Source organism: Cyberlindnera jadinii (assembly GCF_001661405.1).
Source record: "Cyberlindnera jadinii NRRL Y-1542 unplaced genomic scaffold CYBJAscaffold_7, whole genome shotgun sequence".
NCBI classification, from domain to species: domain Eukaryota; kingdom Fungi; phylum Ascomycota; class Saccharomycetes; order Phaffomycetales; family Wickerhamomycetaceae; genus Williopsis; species Williopsis jadinii.
The window spans coordinates 160350-185774 of NW_017963658.1; the positions used below are offsets into that span (position 1 = coordinate 160350).

Here is a 25425-nt window from a genome sequence, read left to right on the forward strand (position 1 = left end):
TCAATTTACTCAAATCATTGAAATAAACTAGTTGGATGATTCTACACCGGAGGTCTCCTCCGGAACCCGCTCACTATCATTGCCCCATCTGTTGAAATACCATGAGCCCACGCCAGCCACACATTGAATGCATGAAACACACGATTCACCATGGCAATTCAGAAGGTGCTCTTGAACTCCAACTGGACAATCGGACAGGCTTATAGACTCCACAATTGTGGCTATTGGCCATGAACAATTTGATCTCTTGATGCAGGTGGGACCTTGGCCATCCTGCACCGGAGGTCGGAAGAATCTCCGCTTCATGCAGAAACATGCATGACGGCAAGTCACGGTGGTACTTCGAGACAAGGGAGGATCTGCACAAAGCACACACAGTACCAAAGCAATATATAACCTGTACATAATCATGGAAAGAGTTTGTAAATGTGCCAAGTCTCCGGGAGCCCAGAAAGACCATGACTGTCATTGATTCTGATAATAAGTTGGTCCTACACTCTATCGGGACTCCTAACGGTAGACGCGCTACCGTGCTCTTGAAGCACTTGAATGTTCCATTTCAATACGACAGAATAGACATCACGAAGCAAGAACAATTTTCAAAGAGTTTCAGAAGCCTTAACCCGTACTCTAAAATCCCGGTGATTGAGGATCATGACCCCATCAATAACGAGGCAGTTGTAATCTTTGAAAGTTGTGCTATCCTTCTCTTCAGCGCAGAAAAATATGACACTCAAAAGAAGATTCACTACACTATAGAAGATGGGCCAGTATACTGGGATCAAATGAAATGGCTTTTCTTCACAGCCTCCGATCTCTCTCCTTCTCAAGGACAGCTCTCATTTTATAGAAACTTTGCACCTGTCCAAGATGACTTTGCCATTCAAAGATCACTTCAGGAGACAGAGAAGGTTTATGATGCTCTGGAATTAAGATTGAACGAAAACAAAGGTTGGTTGGTCTCACAAACTTTGAATATAGCCGATGTTGCGGCATACGCTTTCGTCAAACGGAGTTCCTTTGTTGAGCTTGATGTGGAACATAAGTGGCCACAAGTTTGGAACTACTTAGAAAAACTCGATAAGATCCAGGGGTTCCAAGAAGGTTATCATTATGATGCCTTGGGATAAGAAAGAGTTTAGTATAGTTTGATATCAGAGTTACATTTATAAGATCTTTATGGCTTCTTCTAGCTTTTGCCATTTGTAGAATAATGCTGGCGAATGCAGAGTGAAACAAAACACCTTCTTTTTCGTACATGCCATCCCGTTCAAAACCCTTTTGAAATCTGCTGAATATTTGAAACGGTACTTAGTTATTGTTGCTGATGATAACACGAAAAAGATGCAGTTCAAGACACAGGAGCATATCACCGGGTCGAGATCAGTTAGGGCTTGTCGGTTGAATATGCTTTGCGCCTTAATAGAAAATTGTAGCACTTTTTCGATGAGTAGCTGTATTTGTCCAATGTACAATTTTGAGATTTCATCAGATATGACCCATGAATTCTTTCTCTTCTCGTACTCTTGAATGATAAATTCACAAACAGTCACATAACACAAGTAGTATTTCATCTTCAACAAGTCGATTTCAAGATGTGTAGATCTCACAGAAATATCATCCTCCCATTGGAAGTTAAAGGGCAAGATCTCTCTCCAGATATTTAATTCATTTTCAAACTTGATGAATATTCTCAATGAGTCGTTGAAAGTCAAGTCCTCGTTTCCTGATGGCTGTTCTAGTTTTTTGCTCATTATCCTAGCCTTGTCATCAATATTAGCAAGAAGTATATTCTGCATAAAACAATTTGAGTAAAACGTATCAGCGTCCCTGACAAAGCTAAATTCGGATTTGCAGCCTCGAGGAATTGTAACTCTGTCTTGTACTTCAACCAAAGCTGAGGAGCTCTCCAAAAGTTTCATATTGAACAGGTATCTCTCCAAGTTCAAGAACACCCAGTACAGCCGTGGTAAGATATCACGATGTGAGTGTTTTGTTCCCTCCGTCTCAATGAATTTGAATAACATATCTGAGCCCTCCAGGACCTCTCTTTTCAGATTGTTCAACTGACAAGTTTTCATGTAGTATATACATACTAGGAGTTGAATGCTCAGTTTGTCAAACCCAGGTTTGAGTATCAGTTTCAATTTGCTAATAATACCCGAGGCTTGCCAGAAGTACTGAAAACCTGGTGGTGGTTGTAGACGGTCATTATCAACACCGCTTTCTTCACTATCACCATGACATAAGGATAAGTTTGAATCCGAGATATATGACACTGAGGACCAATAATGGTGGGACTCTGAGGTTAGCGTGACCTCACCCAGAGCAAGAAGTAGAAGGTATTCACAGCTTGCAGTGTTTAACGATATTCCTGACTTCTCCACTTGATCTCTAATCCCACGAACAGTTATATCACAGACAATGGGATAGAATGGATATATGTGCTCAAGGTAGGACTCAAACAACTCGTCGGCGTGGTCAGCCTTAATCGAAAGACCCCCCTTGGGAATAAAGGATACATCCATTCGTCCTTGAAGATTTGCAGAATGCTCTCTGAGGTTGGCTCCTTGCCTCAAGCTTAATCCCATTATCTCCTTAAACTCGGATTGAACTAACGAGGAAATATCCATTGAATAAGGTCGTCCATTTGAAACCTGGTTGTTCAGGATTACATTATCAAAGGTATCATGATAACCATCGTAGAACTGAATTCTGTAGGGAGAGTCGGAATGGATGTCAAAGTTTTCATCAAAGAGGCCCTCAAGCGTTTTATCTTTCACTTTTGTGCCCAATATTGGTGCTTGACATCTTGAATGAGAGTGTATTAACTCATCAACAGTGGAAGTGACCGCATTGTCAGCTCCTGGGAACTGGAACGGAGTAACTATGGGAACTAGATCATCCACCACAGAGGCAAGCAGATCTTCCTCGGTGAATATCTCATCTGCGCTAATGGGAACAAAAGTCCTAGCACCTTCGGCAGAGGCAGCTGAGTGTTTGCTTGAAGAACCACCTGTCTGATCAGATGTATTGCTGAAAGATATTTCAGCACCATTCAGAATAAATACATCCAACTTTTGAGATAACTCATCGATTTTGCGATTCAGCGACTGGAACGCCCTATCCATTTTGGATGGCGGGGCATTGTCTTCGGGATTGTATGTACATGGTATGCCTTTCCTCACGCAGTTCAGACATGGCTTCTCCTCGCTGCACTTGGCCTTCTTCAACCGGCAATAGTCACAGGCAAGTCTGGGTTTTTTCATGGTAGTTGGTGTAGCTTTAGTTGTGATTCTCCGCGGAAAGTCCACCCAGCTCCGGATGCCAGTGATGACAATGCAGGAAACTCCAGCATTTAAAAGCAGAAATGCTGGATCAATTTAAAAGCCACAATGTGCCCTTTTCCTTTCAACCTGATCAAAGCCCAGACCTCATGCATGATAATAAGCCTAGGTAGTAGTGCTTCTAGATATCTCTACATGTGAAGTAAAGTGGATGTAGGTAGGGCCAGTGGAACAGATGCTACATGAAACTGTTGTGGATTATAAACACATTGCTAGATGGAAGAGACAAAAACACGGATGAAGATGATCATTGATCATACAAATTTGAGTGCAAACGGCTCAAATGTTGTGCCCTTTTTCTATATATAGTTTTGTATGACATCGAACAGAAAGGTTGGAATTGTAAAAGCACTTAGCCTTTGCATGCTGAAAGGGACTGAAAACAACACCCATCACTAATGTTTCTGTTCTATTTCCTTTTTCTTGCCTCAGAAGCCAGCATTAGTTATCCATACCATATCACCGCGTGCATGCAATGCAATTGTGGCCTTTGTATGAGCCAATTGATACACGGCTCATCATCATAGTACGTTACCTTCGTCTTCCAAGTTTCGGAGAGCGGATTACACCTCCGCTAGTTCAAGATGTATGGTGCTGACGCACAGCATATGCACCATCGTCTCAAAATAGTAACAGAAGCGTGTGTTTCGGGGACATAGCCAATACTCCCCGAATAAAGAAGCGAAATCGTGGTTTGCTGGATCTCTGTGAAGGATCATGCTCTTCAAAATGGCCAACTGATTGGCATAGTTGGAGTGGATAGCGTTTGGCACAATGTCGATTTTTTTATGTGGCATTTGTCACAGGGTAGTATGGCTAAAGTTGCGTAACAGGGCGTTATATATATAGTCTGGAGATCTATTCTCTACTCTGTTTACTCCAAAGGGAATGTGTGATTAGCCCCTCCACTTCATATTGGACATCATGAGCTCTGATATTGGACTTAAGCACAAGACTTCTTCCACAGACGTCTCAGTCACGGAAAAAGCAAACTCAGACGATAACTTCAAAGATCATGATGTTGCGCTGCAGTTTCTGCACAAACGCCATAATGTCATTGATAACTCAAACTTATCTTCCAATTTGACAGACTCCAATGGCCAGACCCGCCTTCCTGCACATGTGCTGAGGAAATTGGACTGGTACATCTTGACCTTTATGTGTGCCATCTATTTTCTCCAGTTTATTGATAAGACTCTTTTGAACTTCTCCGCTATGATGGGGATCAAGAAAAACCTGAAAGGTAACGAGTTTGCCAACTTGGGTACAATTTTCAATGCTGCTTACATTTTTGGCGAACCATTCGTCTCATACTGTCTACAGAGATTCCCATTGTCTCGAGCTTTGTCGGTTTTTGTCGTTCTCTGGGGATGTGTCCTCGCATGCCATTCTGCCTGTCATACGTACGCTTCATTGATGGTTGTTAGAACCTTGCTTGGAATACTTGAAAGTGCCTCCGCAGTGAGTCTCATTAGCATCAGTGGAATGTACTACACAAAGTCTGAGCAGGCGCAACGTATTGGATATTGGGCGATTCAATCAGGAACAGGAACCATCGTTGGAGCGTTGTTAAGTTTTGCATTCCAGCATGTCCATACAACCAGGTTTCAGTCATGGCAAATTCTATTTCTGGTGTTTGGTGTCATAACTATGGTTTTCGGTATCTTCATTTGGATCTACTTGCCTAACAACATCACGAATGCTTGGTTCTTATCTGATGAGGAAAAGGCGCTGGTAATCGAGCACGTACGCTCCAACCAAACAGGTGTCGAGAATAAGAAGTTCAAGAAGCACCAAATCAAAGAGTTATTCTTAGATAAGTATACCTGGTTGATGCTTTTGCTTGTTATCACCTCACAAATTGTCACTGGTGCAGTTGGAACATTTTCCACAACCATCACTGCAACATTTGGCTTCAGCAATGAGGTTACAATTCTTCTCCAAATTCCAATTGGTGCGTTGATCATAATTTACATTGTCGTTTCAACCCAGTTGGTTGCCAGATTTGGTAACATTACTCTAGTGCACGTGTCTCTGTACATTCCATCTATTGTCGGTGCTATTATGTTGATATCCATGGACCTAACACATAAGATTGGGAATCTTTTTGGACTGTACTTATTGTATTGTGGCTCATGCTCCATCACATTGATCTACGCATGGAACAGTGCAAATACTGCAGGTTACACCAAGAAACTTTTCCGTAACGCCCTTACTATGATCGGATTTGCCATTGCAAGTATTATTGGTCCTCAGCTGTTTCGGGCTTATTCCTACCCTCGTTATATTCCAGCAAAGATAACCATATTGGTTACCCAGGCCGTTGCTATTCCTCTTACATTATTGGTTGGATGGCTCACGAAACGTGATAATCATAAACGGGACCAGTTACCTTCCACAGTGGATGAGGTTTATGACAAGGAGAATTTTGAATTCCTTGATCTCACAGATATTGAGAACAAGAGGTTCCGGTATTTATATTGAGTTCTATACTAATATTAGTTTAATATTATATACTAGATGTATGACAACTGATACTCACTAGGATTGGGGCTTTAGCAACCCCATTAGTGATGCTTGAGATTAGTCCTTATACAACAATTGGCTAGTTGATAATAAGCGATAAGGTCCAGCCGAGGTTCATCGACAGATATTGATCATGCAGTATTCCAAACTAATCAAAGAAATCTCCAGGCTAACTGTGAGCTAAGAAATTGTATGTTGGTAATATCGAAAACATCAAGTTTTCAACCACCATAAGAACCACATCCAGTACAGGGAACTTCCTGAATATAGGCCATTAGTACCTGACTAAGCTCACCACATTAAGCATATGAGTCAAAGCAACCAAAGATTAAGAAGCAGCTTAAGAAGTGTAGGGTAATTGTCATGTTCTGGCTACATGGCGCTCCTATATTCACGATACACTATCTACGGACCATTGGATGTCATTCTTGATGTTTACTAATCAAGATCTAACAAATTTCTTAGTCGGAGGTTTGTTACTGTGTACTTTGCTTATTCGCTGAGCAACTTGTGTCATGGTCGACCATCAACGCTGCTAATTAGCCATTGGGCTCAATTTGCGAAGCCTATGGGTGTTTGGGACTGCGTGCAACAAATGTGTCCGTGTCTCCATCTCCTCGCTACTTTAGAGGTACTGGGTATCGTCTGTTGTTCCCAGTACCTGATATCGCCTTAGTACTGAAGAGAACAGTCGATGTAAGAGTGTAGAACATCTGTGCAACGCTTTTTGAACTGGTTTGAAAATGTCCTAAAAGACAAAACCGCCTTTGGGTTTGTCCGAAAAGGCGCGTTACTGCAACTCCATTAATGATCACAAACACAAAATCAACAACCACGTGAAGTCAATGGCATTTGTCAGTATCGACTCGCATGACTTGTCCCAAGCATAGCAATAGCCGACCAACAACAATCAATATCAAGTGGACCTGATCACATTATGTACTAGTGCCTGACTTTACTCGCCGGCACAGTAATATGCACTTACGAGGTATGATACATCCAGTCGCACACACGAACGGTATAAAACGTCCTCGGACAAGCTTCTCACTTGTCCATGACCATCAAATGTGATAGCGTGATCAACCACACGGAATGGTGGACTACTCATTGTACTTGGTCACGGACCCCAAGTGTCCCAACTGTGAAGAAGTTGTCCAGGACGCTGTCGATAACGGCGTGACAATCGTACAACTACGTGAGAAACATCTTGACACAGGTGAGCTCATCCAGAAGGCTGAAAGGCTCCACAAGATAACCCAAAACGCCGGTGTTCCCCTGATCATCAACGACCGTATCGATGTTTGCCTGGCCATGGATGCAGAGGGTGTTCACATTGGCAACGATGACATGAACCCTGTAAGAGCTCGCGAGCTCTTGGGGCCTGATAAGATCATCGGCGTCACTGTCCATTCTCTGGAGGAATTGAAGAAGACCATTGGATATGGATGTGCTGACTACATTGGGCTCGGTGGCATATACAGCACACAGACTAAGAAGATGAAGAGCGAGCCTATTGGTCCTTTGGGCGCGAGGGAGCTATACAAGCATTTGAAGGACACTGGGAACCCTCTGAAATCCGTGCTCATTGCTGGAATCAAGCCTGACAACTGCGAGAGAACTATCGAGCAGTCAACGTACCACGGCCGAGGTGCTGATGGTGTTGCAGTGGTTTCCTGTATCATGGCCTCTCCAACTCCGGGAAGAGTTGCACGAGATATCAGGGACAGAGTTGACAGGATCCTGAAGAATGGCATCCAGCCATCGTTGGCCAAGCTGAGAACAATTAGGGACAAGAATCCAATGATTCACCACTTGACAAACACCTCTGTGCAGAATTTCTGTGCAAACGTCACCTTGGCCATAGGAGCAAGTCCTATAATGGCTGCCGAGAAGGACGAGTTTGAAGATCTCGTCAAAGTGCCACTGAGTGCCCTGGTGCTGAATACTTCTGCTAGGGAGGGCTTCATTACACTCCAGAAGGCACTGGAAGTGTACAATGAAGCAGGTAAGCACGTTGTATTAGATCCAGAGGCAATCAACATCAGTAGTTTCAGAGAAAGCTCAGTCAAGGAGCTGTTCAGATCTTCACCTCCAAGTGTCGTCAAGGGTACTACCAAAGAGATCATGTGTCTACTTGGGGCTACATACACTGAAGGTGATGATATCCTAGCGTGCTACAACATTGTGAAGCACTTCACAGAGGAGTTTGGGTGTATTGTGGTGCTCACCGGGGTGGATAATCTAGTATGCTTCCAAGACAAGGCCTACAAGATCAGCACCGAAAGGTCGGCAGCTGCTCAAGTCAGTGGATGTGATGATGCGTTGGCAAGTGTAATTGCTTCCTTCATTGCTGATATTCCACGTGGTGACATGCTCCAGGCTCTGGAACACACAGTAAGTGCAGTTGCATGCTACGAACATTGCATTGAGAGAGCACACGGCCAAACACCCAACCCTGGATCCTTTGCGATGGAACTACTTGATCAATTGTCTCTGGTTGATGAATCTACACTCGTTCATGATCATACCTTTGTGTGTTCCTTAGAGACAGAACAGAGGTAGTGATTTTAGAGGAGCATGAACGCAATCCTTGTGTGTGTGTCTAGTTGAGATGCGACAAGACACTTGATGATGCGCTCTTCGAGTTTCAGCTTAATGTTTCCAGTTAGATCGACGTCCCAATAAATACTTCACTAATAGCAGGATGTATAGTGTTCCATTCGCACCGTGTGGTTAGTAAAATAGTTGATAGGATAATGACAATAAGAATAATCTTAATAACAATATAATTCGGAAATATAAGAGATGAAGATTATGTTCTAGGAACGTTATAAAGAAGAAGCACAATAGTTCAAGGAGCCCCTTTAAAACCATTGTAGAGACACACTCGAATATTGAGGATTCATACTTCATGTTGTTATCACATCCCAAAAAGGGTATGATCATTGTAAAGTGTTAGAGTTAATCACAGCTGATATAATTCAGTGATAAATCGGCAAATCGAGTCCGACGGTCCAAGACCACAGCAAAGTGGTAAAGACACACGGCCTTCCAGCTGCGGGAACGGCGCGCGGTGAGCGGATGATCGATCACTGGGCCCATGGTGAAGACAACGTTTGGTCCATTCCGGACTTAATAGTGGACCACACGAGCGAGATCAGGAGCTTGTCAAATGTCCGTTGTAGTCTTCTTAAAATTTCCCCAGTGGGAAGAGCTTTAATTGACCATATCGGACATTTTTCCGGCCACAGATCACTTTTGCTGGCATTTTGCTATGCCTTTCCATGGCCTGACAGCAGTCTCAGATTTGGCGCAAAAGTCTACAAAAGGGCATCTTTTTGAGCAGCAGTTTATGCCCTTATAAAACCCGATCAATACTTTCACCTGTTTCCTCCACCTTTGCCCAACAGCAGGTCTCCAACACAAGGACAGGGGAAACATGGTGAAGCATCCAGTAGACTACTCGTTCTACTTCGTGACCGACCCTACGAATGAGAACTACATCGACGTCATACAGCAGTGTGTCGACAACGGCGCCACGATTGTCCAGTTGCGTGAGAAGCACCTTGACACCGGAGCCTTAGTCGCAAAGGCCCGTGAGGTCCACGAGATCACCCAGAAGGCCGGCATTCCACTGATCATCAACGACAGAGTTGACGTATGCCTGGCCATGGGAGCTGAGGGTGTCCATGTTGGCTTTGACGATATGATCCCATGTGAAGCACGCAGGCTGCTGGGGCCTGATAAGATTCTGGGAGTCTCAGTGCACGATCTGGACGAGTTGAAGTTTGTATTGGAAGATGGAAGCGCTGACTACATTGGCATTGGTGCTGTGTACGACACCTCTACGAAGAAGCTGAAGCAGGCGCCAACAGGCCCCCAGGGAGTGAAAAAGATCATCAAGTACCTCGTGGACCACAAGATTGAGCTGCCCTCAGTAATCATTGGCGGGCTGAGTGTCGAGAACAGTGCACCTTCAATCATCCAGTCGTCATACAAAGGCGTCAAGACCAATGGTGTTGCCGTGGTGTCGTGTATCTCCCAGGCTGCTCATCCTGGTGAGGCTTCGAAGCAGTTGCGCTCCAACTTGGACGCTGTGTACAAGACACACATCCCACAAGTGATCCAATCGGTCTACGAGTCGCCACCAGTGATCCTACACGTGACCAACACCGTGGTTCAGAACTTCAGTGCCAACGTGACGCTGGCCATCGGTGCAAGCCCAATCATGTCGTACGAGGACTCGGAGTTCGCTGACCTGTCGTTGATCCCAGGGTCCGCCGTCGTCGTCAACACAGGGTCTCCTAAAGTCTCAGATACGATGTATGCTACTGCCCTACACACGTTCAAGTCAAATGGCAAGCACGTTGTGTTTGATCCTGTTGGATGTGGTGCCACTGGTTTCAGAAGAGCTCTGAACAAAGAGCTCTTCCTGAAGTACAAGCCGAACATCGTGAAGTGTAACGCTGGAGAGATCATCTCGCTGATCAAGCTGTGTGAGGGCAGTGATGGATCGGAAGAGACCACGGTGCGTGGTGTCGATTCTACGGTGCTCACAGAGCCCCTGGAGCTAATCGCGCTGCTGAAGCAGTTCTGCAGTAAGTACCGGTGTATCGCTGCGATCACGGGCGAGGTTGACGTTGTTTGTTCGCCAGATGGCCACGCAGCCACGGTCACCGGCGGCGACCATCTGCTCACACGGATCACGGGCACTGGGTGCTCGTTGTCTGGGGTTGTTGCCTCGTACGTAGCCCATGTCCCATTGGATGATCTCGACACGGTCTTCCACCGCACTGTCGATGCCCTGGCATCCTACAAGCACTGTGGCAGAAGGGCCTCGCTGAACAGCAAAGGACCAGGCTCCTTCCAGGCGCAGTTCCTCAACGAACTGTACAATCTGAAGAACATCACCACGCTGGAGTGCGTTATCGAGTACCACTAGCTTCCAGCACAGAAGGGCTCGACAAATGCGTATATACACCCTAAAACCTCCATATCACCGGTCAATTGGCTCGACACACCGTCAGGGACCAAGAATATCGCCACAGGCACCCGCAAACCCCCGTCGAATCCGCCTATATCGCCTCCATTCAATTTACGAAATCCGCGCCTCTGATTGGTCAGTTTCCTCCCCGTAGAGGCTTCCCGAAGGAGCTGAAAATTTTTTGAAGCTCGGCCTCATCGCCATCTTCACGTTCTTTCGGTAAACATTGAAGTGGACACAGTTGACGGTGGCGTAAGACCGTTTGAGCCGACAACAACCGTTCGAAGATGTTCAGACAGGCCCTCAGATCACAGTCACAGGCGTGCCGTTTCTCCACGAGCGTAGCGAGACTGCGTGCGCTGGAGGCGCTCACGCCAAAGGACATTGCTCAGAGCTCCACCATCAAGATCGAGCTGCCAGAGAACAAGGCGCCTGTGAACCCTAAGCAGAAGAGACCGATGCTGTCGGACTCCAAATACGAGGCTGAGAGCTACCAGCTTCCCAAGGTGATGCAGGCTGTTGGTGAGGTTGCGATCACGGTGTTCAGGCTGGACATGGATAGGATCCGTGCTGGTCCAATTGCAGGGTCAGTGTACTATGCTGAGTGTAAGAGAATCGGGCTGCAGTTCCAGGACGAGGAGCTGAGTGACACTGCCAAGTTCTTCTACGAGGACCTTCACCTTCCACGGACGTTTTCGCAGTGGTTTCAGATCACTGCCTTGCACACCTGGATGCTGAGTGTTAGGATGCGTGCGATGCCTTTCAAATACGGGAAGAACTACCAGCAGAAGCTGATTGACCGTTTCTTTAGAGACATGGAGCTGAGACTGCACGACGAGATGAACGTCAACAGCTCCCGGATCTCGGACCAGTACCTGAAGGATTACAACGACCAGCTGAGAGGTCTCGTGTGCTCGTACGATGAAGGCTTTGCCACGGATGATGCCACGCTGGCGAGTGCGCTGTGGAGAAACCTGTTCAATGCGAGAACCAACATCGACTTCTCACACCTGGAGGCGATGGTGAAGTACGTCAGAGAACAGCTCTACGTGCTTTCGAAGATGAGCGACCGTGATTTTGCCACGGGTAAGTTCAAATTCGTGCCACCTGATCAGATTGTCAACCATTTCACCAAGGAACAAGAACAGGAGATGCTGGAAAGGGCAAAGAAGGAATACGAAGCAGAATCGCTACTCCCAAGCCAAAGATCCAAACTCAGTTACGAAAATTGAACCCAATACATCATGATGACATACAGAATCGTGTAAATAGCTAATGTACATTATCCTCTCTCTTCTCTTTAAAATACAGAACTAACTATAATCTCATAGCACACACATGCCCTATGTGAAGAGCGTGTCCTCCTCTCTCAAGTACTCACCGATATCGGCTTGTCTGAATGCCACGATGGCAGTTGGTTGCAGGTTTCTAGACTCAACCGCACTCTTTGCACTGACACCGAATCCCAATGGCACATCCGACATCGAATACACTATCACACCAGCATGCTCCGGGATATCGTCTGACATTCTACCAACGTGGGCCTTGAGCACATGGTTACCGTACAAGAAAGGCATCTCACCATTCTGCTTGATCCAAATCTTGTACTTAGCGTATTTGGACAACACCGGCACCGCAGTCACGTGGATCTTGAATTTCCCTGACTTGGTGAACTTACCGAGACAGATTCCAAGCGACATCAGCTTGGCTCGTTCAACAGAGGTGGCGAATTTGGCAACTTTATCACTGACATAGTATACTCGGTCCTTTTGCAGTCTGAAGACATGGGGATCCTCCTTGTTATCCACGAGATACGCGATGTTTCTGCCAATGTATGAGGCCAGTTTCTCAAACACAACCTTGGTTTCTTCTTCTGTGAGAGGTCTCATCTTGGATTCACCGGTTTAGAGCTGGATTGGGGTGATCTTTCGAAGCAGAGATGGAGATCCAAAGGGTCAAAGAGCTCATCGCATCGCAGACTGAAAAATTTCACACGGTGGGAGAACACCCGGACATTTGGGCATCTAGACACCTGGACACCCAAACACCCGCACACCAAAACATCCACACATCCCACACCCGCACACCACATCCACGCGAGAAAATTTTCCAGTGCTTCGACGCGTACGTACCCGTCGCAACAGAAAACGGGCGATGAGGACATAGATTTATTTCACAGTTTTCCCTCCTCAATTGTTCGACAAATACACCATCTTTTCAGCCATGTCGGAGAATGTTGAAGCTGTTGAGGAACAGTCTGCTGAAGCTCTTCAAAGGGGACAGCGTTCCAAGTGGTCCAAGGCCAGAAAGGCGGACTTTGAAGGCCGCAAGGGGAACAAGAGACAGAAACAAGAGTGGGTAGGTCCTAGGATTTGTTTATTCTTTGGAGCATCGATTGTTGAAGTGGTTACTAACATGTCTTCCTTTCTAGTAATTGGGAACGTCAGGAGAGGGCTCCTGCCTTAGACGATGAAGGCAATCCGATTCCGAAGAGACCAAAGAAGAAATTGGCCGTGATGCTGGGGTATTGCGGTGCTGGGTACCATGGCATGCAAATGAATCCACCACAGAAGACCATCGAGGGAGATCTCTTCCAAGCGTTTGTGAAGGTTGGTGCGATCCATCCGTTCAACGCTGACGATCCGAAGAAGTCGGGGTTCATGAGGGCTGCAAGAACTGATAAAGGTGTCCATGCTGCAGGCAATGTCATCTCTCTAAAGCTCATGGAGGATGAAGACCTGGTGAAGAAGCTGAACGATGTGCTCCCAGAGACCATTAGAATCTGGGGCATTGAAAGAACCAATAAGGCATTTGACTGTAGAAAGATGTGTGGCTCGAGAATCTACGAATACCTGCTACCAACCTACTCTCTCATCGCACCAAACCCTTCTTCCTATCTTGGAAAGAGAATAGCAGAGGAGGACGAGAAGACACCTGGTATTACAAGAAAGGACGAGGAAAGCGACAAGTTCTGGGCTTTATACGAGGAGAAGGTGAAAGAGGCCAACTTCACAGAGGAGGAGCTACAAAAGATCAAGGACTTCAACCCAACTTCTCAAGAAGAGTACGAGAACAGTGGTGACGTTGCAGCGTTGGTGAAGAGATTCAAAGCCGTTGAGTCCAATTGTAAGCGTCAGTACAGAATCTCCACTGAAAAGTTGGAGATGATGAGAGAGGCCATGTCTATGTATCTCGGGCACCACAATTTCCACAATTTCACCATTGGTAAGGGATTCAAGGATGCCAGTGCAAGTCGTTTCATGAAGGAGATCTCGGTATCTGATCCCTTTGTCATTGATCAAACAGAGTGGGTCTCTGTGAAGATCCATGGCCAGTCGTTCATGCTTCATCAAATCAGAAAGATGATTGCCATGGCCTCGCTTGTGGTGAGAACCGGATGTCCTTTGGAGAGAATCACACAGGCCTTTGACTCTGACAAGATCAACATCCCAAAGGCACCAGCCCTAGGGCTGTTGTTGGAACAACCTGTGTACTCAGGTTATAACCAAAGGCTGAACGACTTTGGATACAAGCCAATTGACTTCAACAACTACGAGAAGGAGATGCAAGAGTTCAAAATGAAGCACATCTACGATAAGATCTACGCAGAAGAGGTTTCCGAGAATGTGTTCAATGCCTTTTTCAAGTTTGTCGATGCCTATTCCAACGAAGGCTTTGAGTATCTCACTGCAAAGGGCATCACGAAGGCCGAGCCTGTTAACACTGAGCCTGTTAAGGCTCAGCCTGCTGGAACCACTGAAGCTGTTGACCTCCCAGAGGCTCCAAAGGCTCCTGAAACTACCGAGTCTACAGAAGCTGCTGCCACCACCGAGACCAATGCTAAAGCTGAAACAGATGAACAACCCAACGCTGAGGCTCAGGCCTCCGAGCCAAAGGAGGAGGTAACATCCACAGCTGCTTAGTCTATTAGTACAACTTTTATAAACCAAACGAGCCAATTGACGATAATAGAAGCCCATTAATAGAGAGTGTATAAGTAAGTGAGAGAGTTGTGAAATCCGAGGACATCATGTGACCACTCACGTGACATGCATACCCTCGAAAATATAAGCTGTGAAATTTTCCACGAAGCCGACGCAAAACTTCAACGGGAAACACACTACAAAAGTCCTCTTTCCACCACGAAACAGACCATCATCAGCCGATTTGCGCAATGCTCAGAGCCCAGTTTGTTCGTTCTGTGAGACCCTTCTCATCCAGCGCAACTGCTCTTGCTCCAAAGGCCGTTGCTAAGGGCTTCAAGAAGGACAACGATGGTAAGAAACAGAGAAAGACCACTGGCTCATTCAGAATGTTTCAAGACCATGTGAACGCTGGACAGTTCAACAAGAAGGCTCCACAGCTGGTGCTGCCAGCGTTGGAGCACCACATCGAGGCTAACACCGTGGTGACGTATACTCAGCTGCAAAAGCAGAGGCTCTCGCAAGTTGGTGCCTTCAAGAAGGATCAGTTCCACGAGTTGTTCTCGAGCCCAATCACTTTGGTCAGAGATGAGACGAAGCAGATTGAAGCTCTTGTTCATAACTCCTTCAAGACCTCTTCCAAGGAGAACAGGGTCTGTCTGCTGGGAGAGAGAGGTATCGGTAAGTCCACCCTGTTGGCACAGGCACAGGCTCTGATTGTGGAGAACCCGGATGCTGTGATGCTGCCAATCTCTTATGGTGTCAAGCTGGTTGATGGTTCCAATGACTACTGGTTCGATGCCAAGCTGGGCACGTACGTTCAGCCAATGTACTTGAAGACGCTGCTGGATAAGATCGAATACGCCAACAAGCAGTCTTTGGCTAAGCTGAAGCTGTCGAAGGAGTACACCATCGAAGGTGCTTCCAAGACCAGGGCTGCCACCAAGTTCTCCACTGAAAATACCCTGTTGGACCTTGTTAAGAGTAAGATCGATGCCAGACATCGTGGCCAAGTCCTTCAGATCTTGATTGACGAGTTGCTGTTGCAACAAAGCGCTCCCGTGTTCATCACTGTGGACAACTTTGGCTCCATCATCAGCTCTCCAAACTCCGCGTACCGTAACGTGGAGAACAAGCCAATTGCCATCGAGGAGTTGCAACTGACCAAGACCTTGTTGGACTTCATCAGCGGTGAGAAATCGTTCCAAAAGGGTGGTGTTATTCTGGCAACCTCGTCTGACGACAAGCCTACCATCACGCTTAAGGCTGGGCTGGGATTGGTTAAACCAGACCCATACACGAAGAAAGAGCTGTATGATGCCACTCTGGCTTCAAGACTAGCCGGTGTCAAGCCATTGGAGCTGGCCAAATTGTCAAAGGAGAACGTGACGAAGCTGGTTGAGAAGTACGTCGAGGCCCAGATCTTTAGAAAGGATGAACTGGAACAGAATACCGTCGAACAGTTGATAAACCAAAAGTACGTCATAAGTGGTAATGGTAACCCATTGGAGCTGATCAGATCGGTAGCTATGCACCTATGAAGAGTCTGTGGGTGCTTGGTGTACATACAACTTCGACATATGCTACATAATCTAATCTGTAAATAGAGTATTATCAATACAAAGAAACTGAACATTAGAAAGAAGAGAGTGCGTTATACACACGAGGAGCGCACTTGTAAGCACATCACTTGTAAGCACATCACTTACGACCTTTCTTCTTGCTCTTCCTTTGAGGAGCTGGGCTCGGTCTCGAGCTCTTGGAGATGGACTCCTCAGTGGTGTTGTCTGCTGTACCACCCTGTGTGGCGTTCTTTTTGCCCTTTATAGCCTTTGGCTTATAAGTGGATCTATCACTCAACTTGAGCCATCTCTCTGGGTCTGGGTGTTTGGCCGTGTCCAAGTTCTTTGGTGGTCTTCTCATTGGTCTCTTACGGGTCTTGAACACTTTGAAATTGGTTGGTTTGTTCTTACTGATCTTGTTCAGATCAGCAGTGGCACTTTGTATAAGATCCTCCAAGTCAAGTCCTTGTGTCAAGTGTTCGACAGGCTCCAATAGGCCCGCACTGGCTTCACCAAGTGATATAGAGATCAGGTCATCCTTGTGGAAGTTGTTCAGAGTCACCAGCAACTTTTTAGACAGTTCTGGCTCCACCGTGACGAATTGTAGAGCTGTAACTTTCAAAAAGTCGTACACTTTGACATTGTCAAGTCTTGAAGCATCTGAGTAATACTCGACAATCTCCTTGAACGTTGCCAGCTTCTTCTTCTCACTGCCAGTCTTCTCACATAGCTGAAGAATGATGCTTGAGACTCCAGGAAGCAGTTTCCGCTCCAGTTTCAGGTTATTCAGCACAGCCAATGCAACTTCACCTTTACCAACGTCAGAGTTCAACTGAGCAGCCAGTAAAGATGCACCCAAGTCACCAGAAGCCAAGGCATATTTGGTCATTCTCTTTGCCTGTTCTTGTGGAGTGTCCTTGTCGATGATAACACCGGCTTTGACCAGTGATGCAATAGCTTGCAGTGTGTAATCGGTGTCTCTAACCACTGAGATGTTAGAGTTGACTCTTTGTCCAACTCTGGAAGCCAGTTTCCAGTAGTTTTTCCAGATCTGGGCCTTCTGTACGATGGATAGTCTTCCACTCAACTGGTTAATGGAATTAGGGAATCCGAGCTCTTTCAATGTTAGAAGCCAGTTTGAGTCCTCGCCAATCTTGGACGCTATGGAGTTGTTGATGAAGGTCAGTTTCGTCAACTCATCGGATATCGAGGACTGGGAAATGCCATCCAGGATGACGCTGGCATCTGACTTTTTGCCTTGAAGGTTCAAGATGTACGCCTTTTGTAAGATAATTGGCAAAGTCTCTTCGAATTGCTCCTGGGGATCAGTGTTGGCCTCTTTACACTTGGCCAGCGCACTGTCCAATAGGCTCAACGACTTGTTCAAGTTTCCCAGGCCCAGCTGAATCACTGACTCGTTGAATAGCAGGTCATAGGACTCTGGAGACGTTGGAGAGACCGGAGATCTGGATACAAATCTGTTGAAGATGCCAGACTGGAACCCATCAGCCAGCACTGCACGCTCATTAACGCTCAAATCCAGCATCTCCGGGTCGTCCTGGGACGTTGAGCCGATCAGAGATGCGTAGAGCTCCAAGGCCTCGACATACGACCCGGTTCGATACAGGAATTGCGCCTTCAGATGCACCAGGCCCTTATTCTTCGTCAAAACCTCATCAGACAAACGTTCGAATTCCTCCGCCAGCTCTCTGTCCAGGTTCAACTTGTAATAGACGTACAGTCTTTCCAGCAGCAGCTCATCCACCGGCGCCTGTGTCGTCTTCAGCACCTTCAACGCCTTCAAATAGCGGTCCAGGTTGATCAGAGACACAACCACCAGCTTCAATGCTCTCTTGTCATGTGGGTTCGTCTTCAAGATCTCCGAGGCTGTTTCCAAAACCTCCTCGTGTTGATCATTCGCAGAGTCCACTTCCAATTGCTTGAACAACTCGTTTAGTGAGCTCATCACTTGCTCCTTCGCTTTACACTGTAAGTTTCGACGAGCTGGGCTTTCCAAGGTGTTGGTTGTTTGGTATTGGAGGCCTGTTTGTTGATGCGATCGGAAAAAGCGTCGGTGGACGTTTTGCAGCGGGCGGGAAGGTTCGTGAGTGTCCGGGTGTAGTGATTATGTAAGCAGTCGCTCAGTGGTGTCCGGGTGTGGTGTCCGGGTGTGTTGATCTCCTCCACCTGCAAAACTTCCTTGCCGAGGACCGCTTTCTGTCCGCATCATCTCATCTCATCGCTTCTCATCTCGGTTCATTGCTCGGGATAAACGCTTCAACAGAGCTTCACATCCATGTTCTCCCTATCAGCATCACCTGCCTTCGTGAAAAGCGGCACTAGAGGGCTCAGAACGTGCTGTGTGGTGCTCAAACAGAAGAGGAAGAGTCCCTTCAAGCGACTTGTTGAGCCCATTGAGACGAGACAGAGGCCGAGAAGCGTACAGAAGAAGCCGACCGTTGCGGGCGCTCAACACGCTGAGCGTAAGAAGTCGGGTGAGTCTACGCTGCCAGTGCTGGAGACGTTTGATTCCGGTGAGTTTAAAAGGAACGAGTCGCTTGTGTCGAAGATCAAGAGCTTTGACGAGCTGAAATTGGAGCCTGATGTTAGAAGAGCCGTGGTTGGTAGTATTAGGGAGCAGACGGTGCTGAGGGCTCAAAACTATGAGAAACATAGCATCCATAACCAGGATCCCGAGCAGCTGGAGATTGCTCCGTCCCCTATCCAGACAATAACGATACATCACCTTGCAAAGCACCTGATGGAGCCCAACATGAAGATCTATACTGTTGCAGCAGAGACTGGTTCAGGCAAGACATGGGCATATTTGGCACCTTTGGTGGACTATCTCAAGCAACAAGAGTCTCTTCCGAGCTGGGAAGCCAAAATGAACAAGGCCCTGGTGCGCTCTGTGATCCTTGTGCCGACTCATGAGTTGACGAATCAGGTTTATGAGACTGTTTCACCTCTAAGAGATTCGTTGGGACTACACTGTGCCAAATGGGACTACAGTGTAAGCCACGAGGAGTTCATTAAGCAGTTTAAGGACAGGATCGATATCTTGATCACCACGCCAGGGAAACTACAAACTTTAGAAAAGATACGAGTGATTTCTAAGCCTGAACATATATTACAACAAACGACATTCGTTATTGTCGATGAAGCTGATACTCTGATGGATCGTTCATTCATCGAAGATACGTATGCATCATTTAAGAGAATGCCTAATATCTCGAGGATGATCCTATGCTCTGCAACTATTTCTAACCAGTATAACGTTGCCTTGCAAAAGATCTTTCCAACCTCTGAACCTGAACTGTTGATATCTCCAAGAATGCACAAGGCACCAAAGAACATCCAATTCAAGATGGTTGATTGCGAAATCGCACCATACCAAGGCTCCAAGATGAAAGCTCTGGTTCAGATCATGTACGCTATCTACAAAGATGGAACAGAACAGAACTATGAGAAGAGATCGGTTATCTTTGTAAATAACAAACAAGACGTTTCAAAGGTTACACACAAGTTGAAGTCTTATGGTCACGATGTTGTCTCATTAACTGGTGATGATTCACCTGCTGAAAGAGCACAGTTGATTCACGATTTCGTCAGCCCACCAAAGTTGTTGAAGGACAAGGATGAAGCCAAGACTAAAGTGGAATATGAAACGATTCCTGGATCGAACATTCAAATAAAGAAGACCCTACCAGACGATGGTGGCGATGATCAGGAGTATAAGAGAATGAAGGTCTTGGTGACATCAGATGTTTCATCCAGAGGCCTGAACTTCTTTGGTGTTAGAAACGTCATCCTGTACGATAGTCCAAACACACCAGTGGACTTGCTCCATAGAATTGGTAGAACTGGGAGAATGGGGCAGCCTGGTAGAGTATTCTTGATAACTGATAAGAAGACGAAGAATTGGGTGAAACAGTTCATGAAGAAGAGAGGTGCACGCAACTGACCGAATACACCATATATGCTAATGAAGCTAGGGAGGAATCCCTCCCTCCAAAATGTACATAGTCAAACTCATTAAACGTGGTTAACCAGTAACACGTCTCTGCGGCCATAATGGTCTATTCTTCACTATCCATGGATGGTTCTTAACCTCTTCCAATGGATATCTCTTTTCAGGATCATATTGTAATAACTTTCTAATCAAGTCTGAAGCATCGGCACTAACAAAGACAGGAATCTTCAAATCAACACGCGCAATTCTTCTATAAGTGGTATCCCTGAGTTCCTCTTCAAATGGGGGTTGTCCCACAAGCAACTCGTAACACAATATACCCAAAGCCCACACATCAACTTTGTAGTCGTGGTCCCTAGCCTCAACCATCTCAGGTGGGAGGTAATCGAGGGTTCCGCACATGGTGGATCTCTTTGACGATGGTGAGTGAACACTCCAGCCAAAGTCACTGATCTTGATGATGTTATCGAACCCCAATAGGATATTCTCGGGCTTGATATCCCTATGTATGATGTTTTTAGAGTGCAAGTACGATAGTGCCTCAGCCATCTGGTAGACGTAGTGCGAAGCCATGATATCGTTAAACCTCTTCTTCATCTTTAGCATTTTGTAGAGCTCGCCGCCTATCACGTACTCCAATATGAGGTACACTCTTTGGTCGTCGTGGAAGTAGCCGTAGAGCCTCAACACGTTCTCATGTCTGAGGTTCGACTGTATCTCAACCTCCCTTCTAAACTGCTTCTCGATCTTGTAGCCGATCAACTCTTTCTTCTCCATCACTTTCAAAGCACACACAAACCCTGTCTTCTTGTCCTTGACACAGTACACCTTACCAAACTTGCCCTTCCCCAACTTCTTGCCTATCTCAAAGTCATCAAGAGTGTAATGTCTCAAGGGAACGCTTGAGTCCCGGAGAATGTTCAACGCAGCACTGCTCTTCCGAACACTGTGTCGTCTCCCCCTGTCCTCAGACTGTGAGCTTCTTCTAACACGTCTTGGAGACACAACGTTGTTAGAAGCAGCTATCGTGGGTGCCATATACGAAGGAAGTGGCTTCGAAGCTGAGTGCCTAGTACTCGAAGCATTGTTCAACCGAGAATTCGTCGTCAATTGGATCTTTGTGAGTGGGTTTCTTGGTCTTGAAGATGCCATTGCAACGAGCTTCTTCTCTGCTGTCCGCTTCAGTACCTGAGGTTTGCAGCGGTGTGTGGTTTTACTTTGCTTGCTTTGTTTACCTTGTGGGCACAAAAGGCAGTGTTTTGGTATGTATTTTGTTGATTTTTTGTTGTTGTTTCGGTTTTTGGCGAAGTTTTGATGTTGATGTTTCCTAAACAGGCGAAACATAAACAAGGAAGCGCAAATGGCACGGGCTTACGCAAATGGCACACATTTGCGCAAATCACCATTTCACATCCGGACACCAAGCTCATCGCTCTGCTTTTTTGCAGCTTTCTTGTCTTTCTCTTTCATTCTTTCTTCTCCAACACCGGTGAAGAAGTGGATATAAATACTAAAGCAAGCCTTCAGTTGCAATGTCTGGTGACGCAATCAGTGCACTGCTCGATTGGGCAACGTCTCATGGCGCTGAAATTGACGAAAACCTACAGTTTAAGTACTCTGAAGATAGAGGAGTGTATGCTGTCTCAACATCATCTTCATCCTCTTGCGGGCTGAAGATCCCCTTGGAACTGATTATGGACGGTAGTATGGCTGTTGGTGTGTTTGGGTGCGAGCTATCAACAGATAGAATACAAAATGGCGGCGTGAAGCTTCTTCTGTGTAAGTTGAAATACGACAAATCGCCAACTCGTTATAAAGAAGTCATTCTCAATGACTTCTTCTCTCATTATATCAAACTGCTGCCAACTGGTAGATCTACAAGATCGCCATACTATTGGTATGACGATGAGCTTTCGCTGTTTCAAAACTCCAATCTCGGTGGATCCTTGCCTGCTAAGTTCCGTGCAGTTGTCGAGGAATGGTTTGCCATTGTCACTAACTTGCCAGAGAGTTTCCAAGATGAACAATATCACCTTGATCTGCATTTCTATAACAAAGTGTTCTCGTGTTCTCGTGATGAATTGATTGATGAACTGCTGTCTCAGGATTCATGGACCAGTTTTGGTGCTTACCTTTGGTCCACTATCATCTTTACGTCTAGGGCATTCCCAAACAAGATCATCAACAGTGAGGTAAAGGATGGACAAGCCATGCTTCTACCAGTGATCGATTTGCTGAACCATGACACCTCTGCGAGGGTCAACTGGTCTTATGAAACGGCTGCTTCAAGAGGGTACTTCTCTTTGCAACTATTGGGTCCCCTGGAAGCTGGTAAAGAAGTCTTCAATAACTATGGTGCTAAGGGTAATGAAGAGTTACTTATGGGCTATGGATTCGTAATACCTGAAAATCCAAATGACTCGGTGGCATTGAGATTGCCTGTGAACTTGAAACAGTTAGCACTTGCACAAAAGTTACATATCCATCTACCAACCATCGATGACTACACATATCATGCATTTGACACCGCGATGACTCCGGTCTCCACAACTGATTTGGAAAGCTTCATTCAAGAAGGGTTGCTATACTTCATAAACAGATCCCAGTTAGTTCCAGATCCACTATTGGACTTCTTTACGGCAATGACACTAAATGAGCTTGAACATCAGTTCACTATCCGTTCGAGGCTACAAGCACTACAAGCTTTGAGGAACGCTATTGATAGTAAGCTTGCATTGTTAAAGAAGAAACCAAAGGCTACTGTATCATCAGCAAATGATATTGTCATTTGTTCAAAGATATATATATCAGGACAGAAGGAATTGCTCAAATCATGCAGTGCCGAGATTAAATCTCAAGAGAAGAAGTTGCTACAAGACTGGAAGTCGCAAATATGGAACATTAAGAAGATCTATAAGAAACATAGTCCGTTCAGGGAAGCATTGGCACAGTTGGGCTTCAACACCGTGGAAGAAGCTGAAGCATCTCATGAGTACCAGGCATACCTCTCATTGTGGGTTTTATTACTAGTGAAAATACCCTCTGAAGAGTTCCAACCACCACAATGGATAATTGACTGCTTCCACAAACTGGATGAAGATTTACAGACTTTCCGTACAGATGCTATACATGCCACCATGGTTAGAGAATTGAAAGAGGGACTCGGTGATTTACCAATCGCAGAGCATATCAACGAAGACGACATGTTACTTGCGGAGAAGGTTGTTGATTTGAACAGTTATACAAGAAGCAATGGCTATGAAACCATTTTAGTTGGACCAATGACTATTTGAGAATATCTGGATCGTATAACACATATTTGTTTATCATTACTATTATTAACTCAATTGGCTAACAATTCAGAATCTGCCATCAACTTCTCCAATATATAGATACCCTTAATGACACTTGCGAGGTCTTTTTTCACCACTGAACTGGAGATCTTAGACTCACTGAATGCCCTTGGACTCTTGTTTACCCTGACCACTGAGTTCGCTTCCAAACTGCTCAATGCTTCCAGGAACTCTGCTTTCTTCAGTAAACCAACGAGGTTATCAACTTTGCCGTTTTTGATATAGTATTCATAGAAGGCATTCATGGTTAAAGTCTGGAATGGATTTGCACCTTCAGCTTTAATTAAGAGACAAACGAGTAGTTTCTGTTGCAAGTTCAATTCCCTTAGTTTGCTCATTTGGTTCGTATTAAACACGGTGTTTATAACTCTAGCAATGTGTTGGATTTTGACACTCTGTAACTGCTTATCACCTCTATCTTTGAGGATGTTTAAGCCCCGTGTCTCCCTCTCGACAAGCTCAATGGCACAACGGCATATATCGAAAGCCTTTCTCAAGTCACCTGTGTTTGAAGCACTCTTTCTTGCACATAATTGAATAGCAGCAGGATGGAATAGTTCGAATCCAAGTTCATGTGATTCCATTTCTATCGTCTCAATCTTTGCTTTGATGATTCTTGCAATTTGATCTGCTGTATATGGCATGAACACTAAAGTATTCGGACTGAGCCCATTCATCTTCAGTCTCGGCAACAGTCTATCGACCATATCTAGCGCATTGGAAATGCCGACAAGAATAATGTTGCAATTCAATGCCCATGAAAATAGGGTGAAGACTTCGTCATTTTGCTTCCCCAGCAGTTGATCTAATTCATCAAGTATTATAATGGACATATGAGCCTTGTCACTTGATAAGAACGATTGTAGCTGGTCTCTAGACTGCTTGATATGGACCTTTTCTCCCGTTAAGGCCGTGTATATTTCACTGTAGATATTGCTGGTCTTTGATACTGTCATACAGTTGATATACGAGTATCCCAGAGTGTAGTCCTTCCCATCAATCTCTACTTGTTGTAGCTTTTCAGTGGATTCCATATCGATGAATTCGCTCAGAGTCAAGTTGAGCTGGGCTGTCTTCCCGGTACCTGGGGGCCCAGAGACGTACAAAGATGATGCCTGCCCTTCTTTGATGTGTGACATGAAAAAATTCTTCAATGCATTTGCTTCTACGTTTCTCTCTGGTAGAACAGATGAGAACTTCACAGGTGAAGAGCGCTGGAAAGTTGCCTTAGCACGTAGGTAGATCGACTGCGGCTTGGACGTAGGAACAACGTTCTCCTTGTTCTCCTCGTCTTTCTGTGGAGTGACTGGAGGTGTGGGGATTTCAACTGTGAGTTGTTCTTCAACCTTCACGTGGCTGGCTTCCTTCTTAATCTGGACGTGCTCAGTGAAGTCCAGCTTCTTAACACCTTTCTGGTCAGCAGAAGCAGGTGATATCACGGAGATCTTGGAGCCCTTATGAATTGGGGTGGTCTCTGGGGTGTTGAAGGTGTCGGATCGTAATCTCCTCTTCTTCGTGAGTGAACTGTGTGCATCACCATCTTCTGCGATAGGTCTCTTACAGTCATGGGAACTAAGCAGGTTCTGGAGATCCTCAAGCTGTTTAGGAACCATTGATGTACTTTCAGCGTAAGACGAGGTCATTGTAATGATCAAAGCAGTAAACACACACAAACAAGTTACACAGAAGAAAGAAATAAGGAAAGGTATTAAATGTGTTCTTATGCCAAATTTTTTGATCTTTAACACTTTCTTTGA

At 45.7% G+C, this 25425-nt stretch overlaps 14 protein-coding genes across 14 annotated transcripts; 9 read left to right on the forward strand and 5 right to left on the reverse strand.

The window, feature by feature from the left end:
• Positions 1–435: 435 nt before the first annotated feature.
• On the forward strand, positions 436–1165 carry CYBJADRAFT_167842 (glutathione S-transferase family protein). The gene has a single exon (XM_020215096.1). It carries the CDS (start codon positions 459–461, stop codon positions 1128–1130), a length of 672 nt encoding a protein of 223 aa, XP_020070286.1. The 5' UTR covers positions 436–458; the 3' UTR covers positions 1131–1165.
• Positions 1136–3409, reverse strand: CYBJADRAFT_167843 (uncharacterized protein). The gene has a single exon (XM_020215097.1). It carries the CDS (start codon positions 3267–3269, stop codon positions 1167–1169), a length of 2103 nt encoding a protein of 700 aa, XP_020070287.1. The 5' UTR covers positions 3270–3409; the 3' UTR covers positions 1136–1166.
• A 683-nt stretch (positions 3410–4092) lies between these two features.
• On the forward strand, positions 4093–5870 carry CYBJADRAFT_167844 (MFS general substrate transporter). Its single transcript, XM_020215098.1, has one exon. The coding sequence runs from the start codon at positions 4272–4274 to the stop codon at positions 5829–5831; it is 1560 nt and encodes a 519-aa protein (XP_020070288.1). The 5' UTR covers positions 4093–4271; the 3' UTR covers positions 5832–5870.
• A 794-nt stretch (positions 5871–6664) lies between these two features.
• CYBJADRAFT_167845 (bifunctional thiamine phosphate synthase/hydroxyethylthiazole kinase) lies at positions 6665–8633 on the forward strand. The gene has a single exon (XM_020215099.1). The coding sequence runs from the start codon at positions 6966–6968 to the stop codon at positions 8433–8435; it is 1470 nt and encodes a 489-aa protein (XP_020070289.1). The 5' UTR covers positions 6665–6965; the 3' UTR covers positions 8436–8633.
• A 679-nt stretch (positions 8634–9312) lies between these two features.
• THI6 (bifunctional hydroxyethylthiazole kinase/thiamine-phosphate diphosphorylase) lies at positions 9313–10815 on the forward strand (the record flags this gene model as incomplete). The annotated part of the gene is made up of 1 exon (XM_020216443.1): positions 9313–10815. One exon carries the CDS (start codon positions 9313–9315, stop codon positions 10813–10815), a length of 1503 nt encoding a protein of 500 aa, XP_020070290.1.
• A 329-nt stretch (positions 10816–11144) lies between these two features.
• CBP3 (Cbp3p) lies at positions 11145–12089 on the forward strand (the record flags this gene model as incomplete). Its single annotated transcript, XM_020216875.1, has 2 exons — positions 11145–11211; positions 11278–12089. 2 exons carry the CDS (start codon positions 11145–11147, stop codon positions 12087–12089), a joined length of 879 nt encoding a protein of 292 aa, XP_020070291.1.
• Positions 12090–12162: 73 nt separating this feature from the next.
• NIP7 (ribosome biosynthesis protein NIP7) lies at positions 12163–12787 on the reverse strand. Its single transcript, XM_020215100.1, has one exon. It carries the CDS (start codon positions 12744–12746, stop codon positions 12201–12203), a length of 546 nt encoding a protein of 181 aa, XP_020070292.1. The 5' UTR covers positions 12747–12787; the 3' UTR covers positions 12163–12200.
• A 232-nt stretch (positions 12788–13019) lies between these two features.
• Positions 13020–14829, forward strand: PUS1 (pseudouridine synthase PUS1). The gene is made up of 3 exons (XM_020217514.1): positions 13020–13211; positions 13289–14573; positions 14595–14829. The coding sequence occupies exons 1-3, from the start codon at positions 13081–13083 to the stop codon at positions 14778–14780; spliced, it is 1602 nt and encodes a 533-aa protein (XP_020070293.1). The 5' UTR covers positions 13020–13080; the 3' UTR covers positions 14781–14829.
• A 160-nt stretch (positions 14830–14989) lies between these two features.
• RSM23 (mitochondrial 37S ribosomal protein mS29) lies at positions 14990–16395 on the forward strand. Its single transcript, XM_020215101.1, has one exon. It carries the CDS (start codon positions 15032–15034, stop codon positions 16319–16321), a length of 1290 nt encoding a protein of 429 aa, XP_020070294.1. The 5' UTR covers positions 14990–15031; the 3' UTR covers positions 16322–16395.
• Positions 16373–18364, reverse strand: SRP72 (signal recognition particle subunit SRP72). The gene has a single exon (XM_020217370.1). The coding sequence runs from the start codon at positions 18306–18308 to the stop codon at positions 16482–16484; it is 1827 nt and encodes a 608-aa protein (XP_020070295.1). The 5' UTR covers positions 18309–18364; the 3' UTR covers positions 16373–16481.
• A 232-nt stretch (positions 18365–18596) lies between these two features.
• MRH4 (ATP-dependent RNA helicase) lies at positions 18597–20397 on the forward strand. Its single transcript, XM_020215102.1, has one exon. It carries the CDS (start codon positions 18639–18641, stop codon positions 20304–20306), a length of 1668 nt encoding a protein of 555 aa, XP_020070296.1. The 5' UTR covers positions 18597–18638; the 3' UTR covers positions 20307–20397.
• Positions 20388–21785, reverse strand: IPL1 (aurora kinase; the record flags this gene model as incomplete). Its single annotated transcript, XM_020216876.1, has 2 exons — positions 20388–21204; positions 21727–21785. The coding sequence occupies 2 exons, from the start codon at positions 21783–21785 to the stop codon at positions 20388–20390; spliced, it is 876 nt and encodes a 291-aa protein (XP_020070297.1).
• A 27-nt stretch (positions 21786–21812) lies between these two features.
• RKM1 (protein-lysine N-methyltransferase) lies at positions 21813–24048 on the forward strand. Its single transcript, XM_020215103.1, has one exon. It carries the CDS (start codon positions 21848–21850, stop codon positions 23606–23608), a length of 1761 nt encoding a protein of 586 aa, XP_020070298.1. The 5' UTR covers positions 21813–21847; the 3' UTR covers positions 23609–24048.
• On the reverse strand, positions 23519–25338 carry CDC6 (AAA family ATPase CDC6). Its single transcript, XM_020215104.1, has one exon. It carries the CDS (start codon positions 25309–25311, stop codon positions 23659–23661), a length of 1653 nt encoding a protein of 550 aa, XP_020070299.1. The 5' UTR covers positions 25312–25338; the 3' UTR covers positions 23519–23658.
• Positions 25339–25425: the final 87 nt, after the last annotated feature.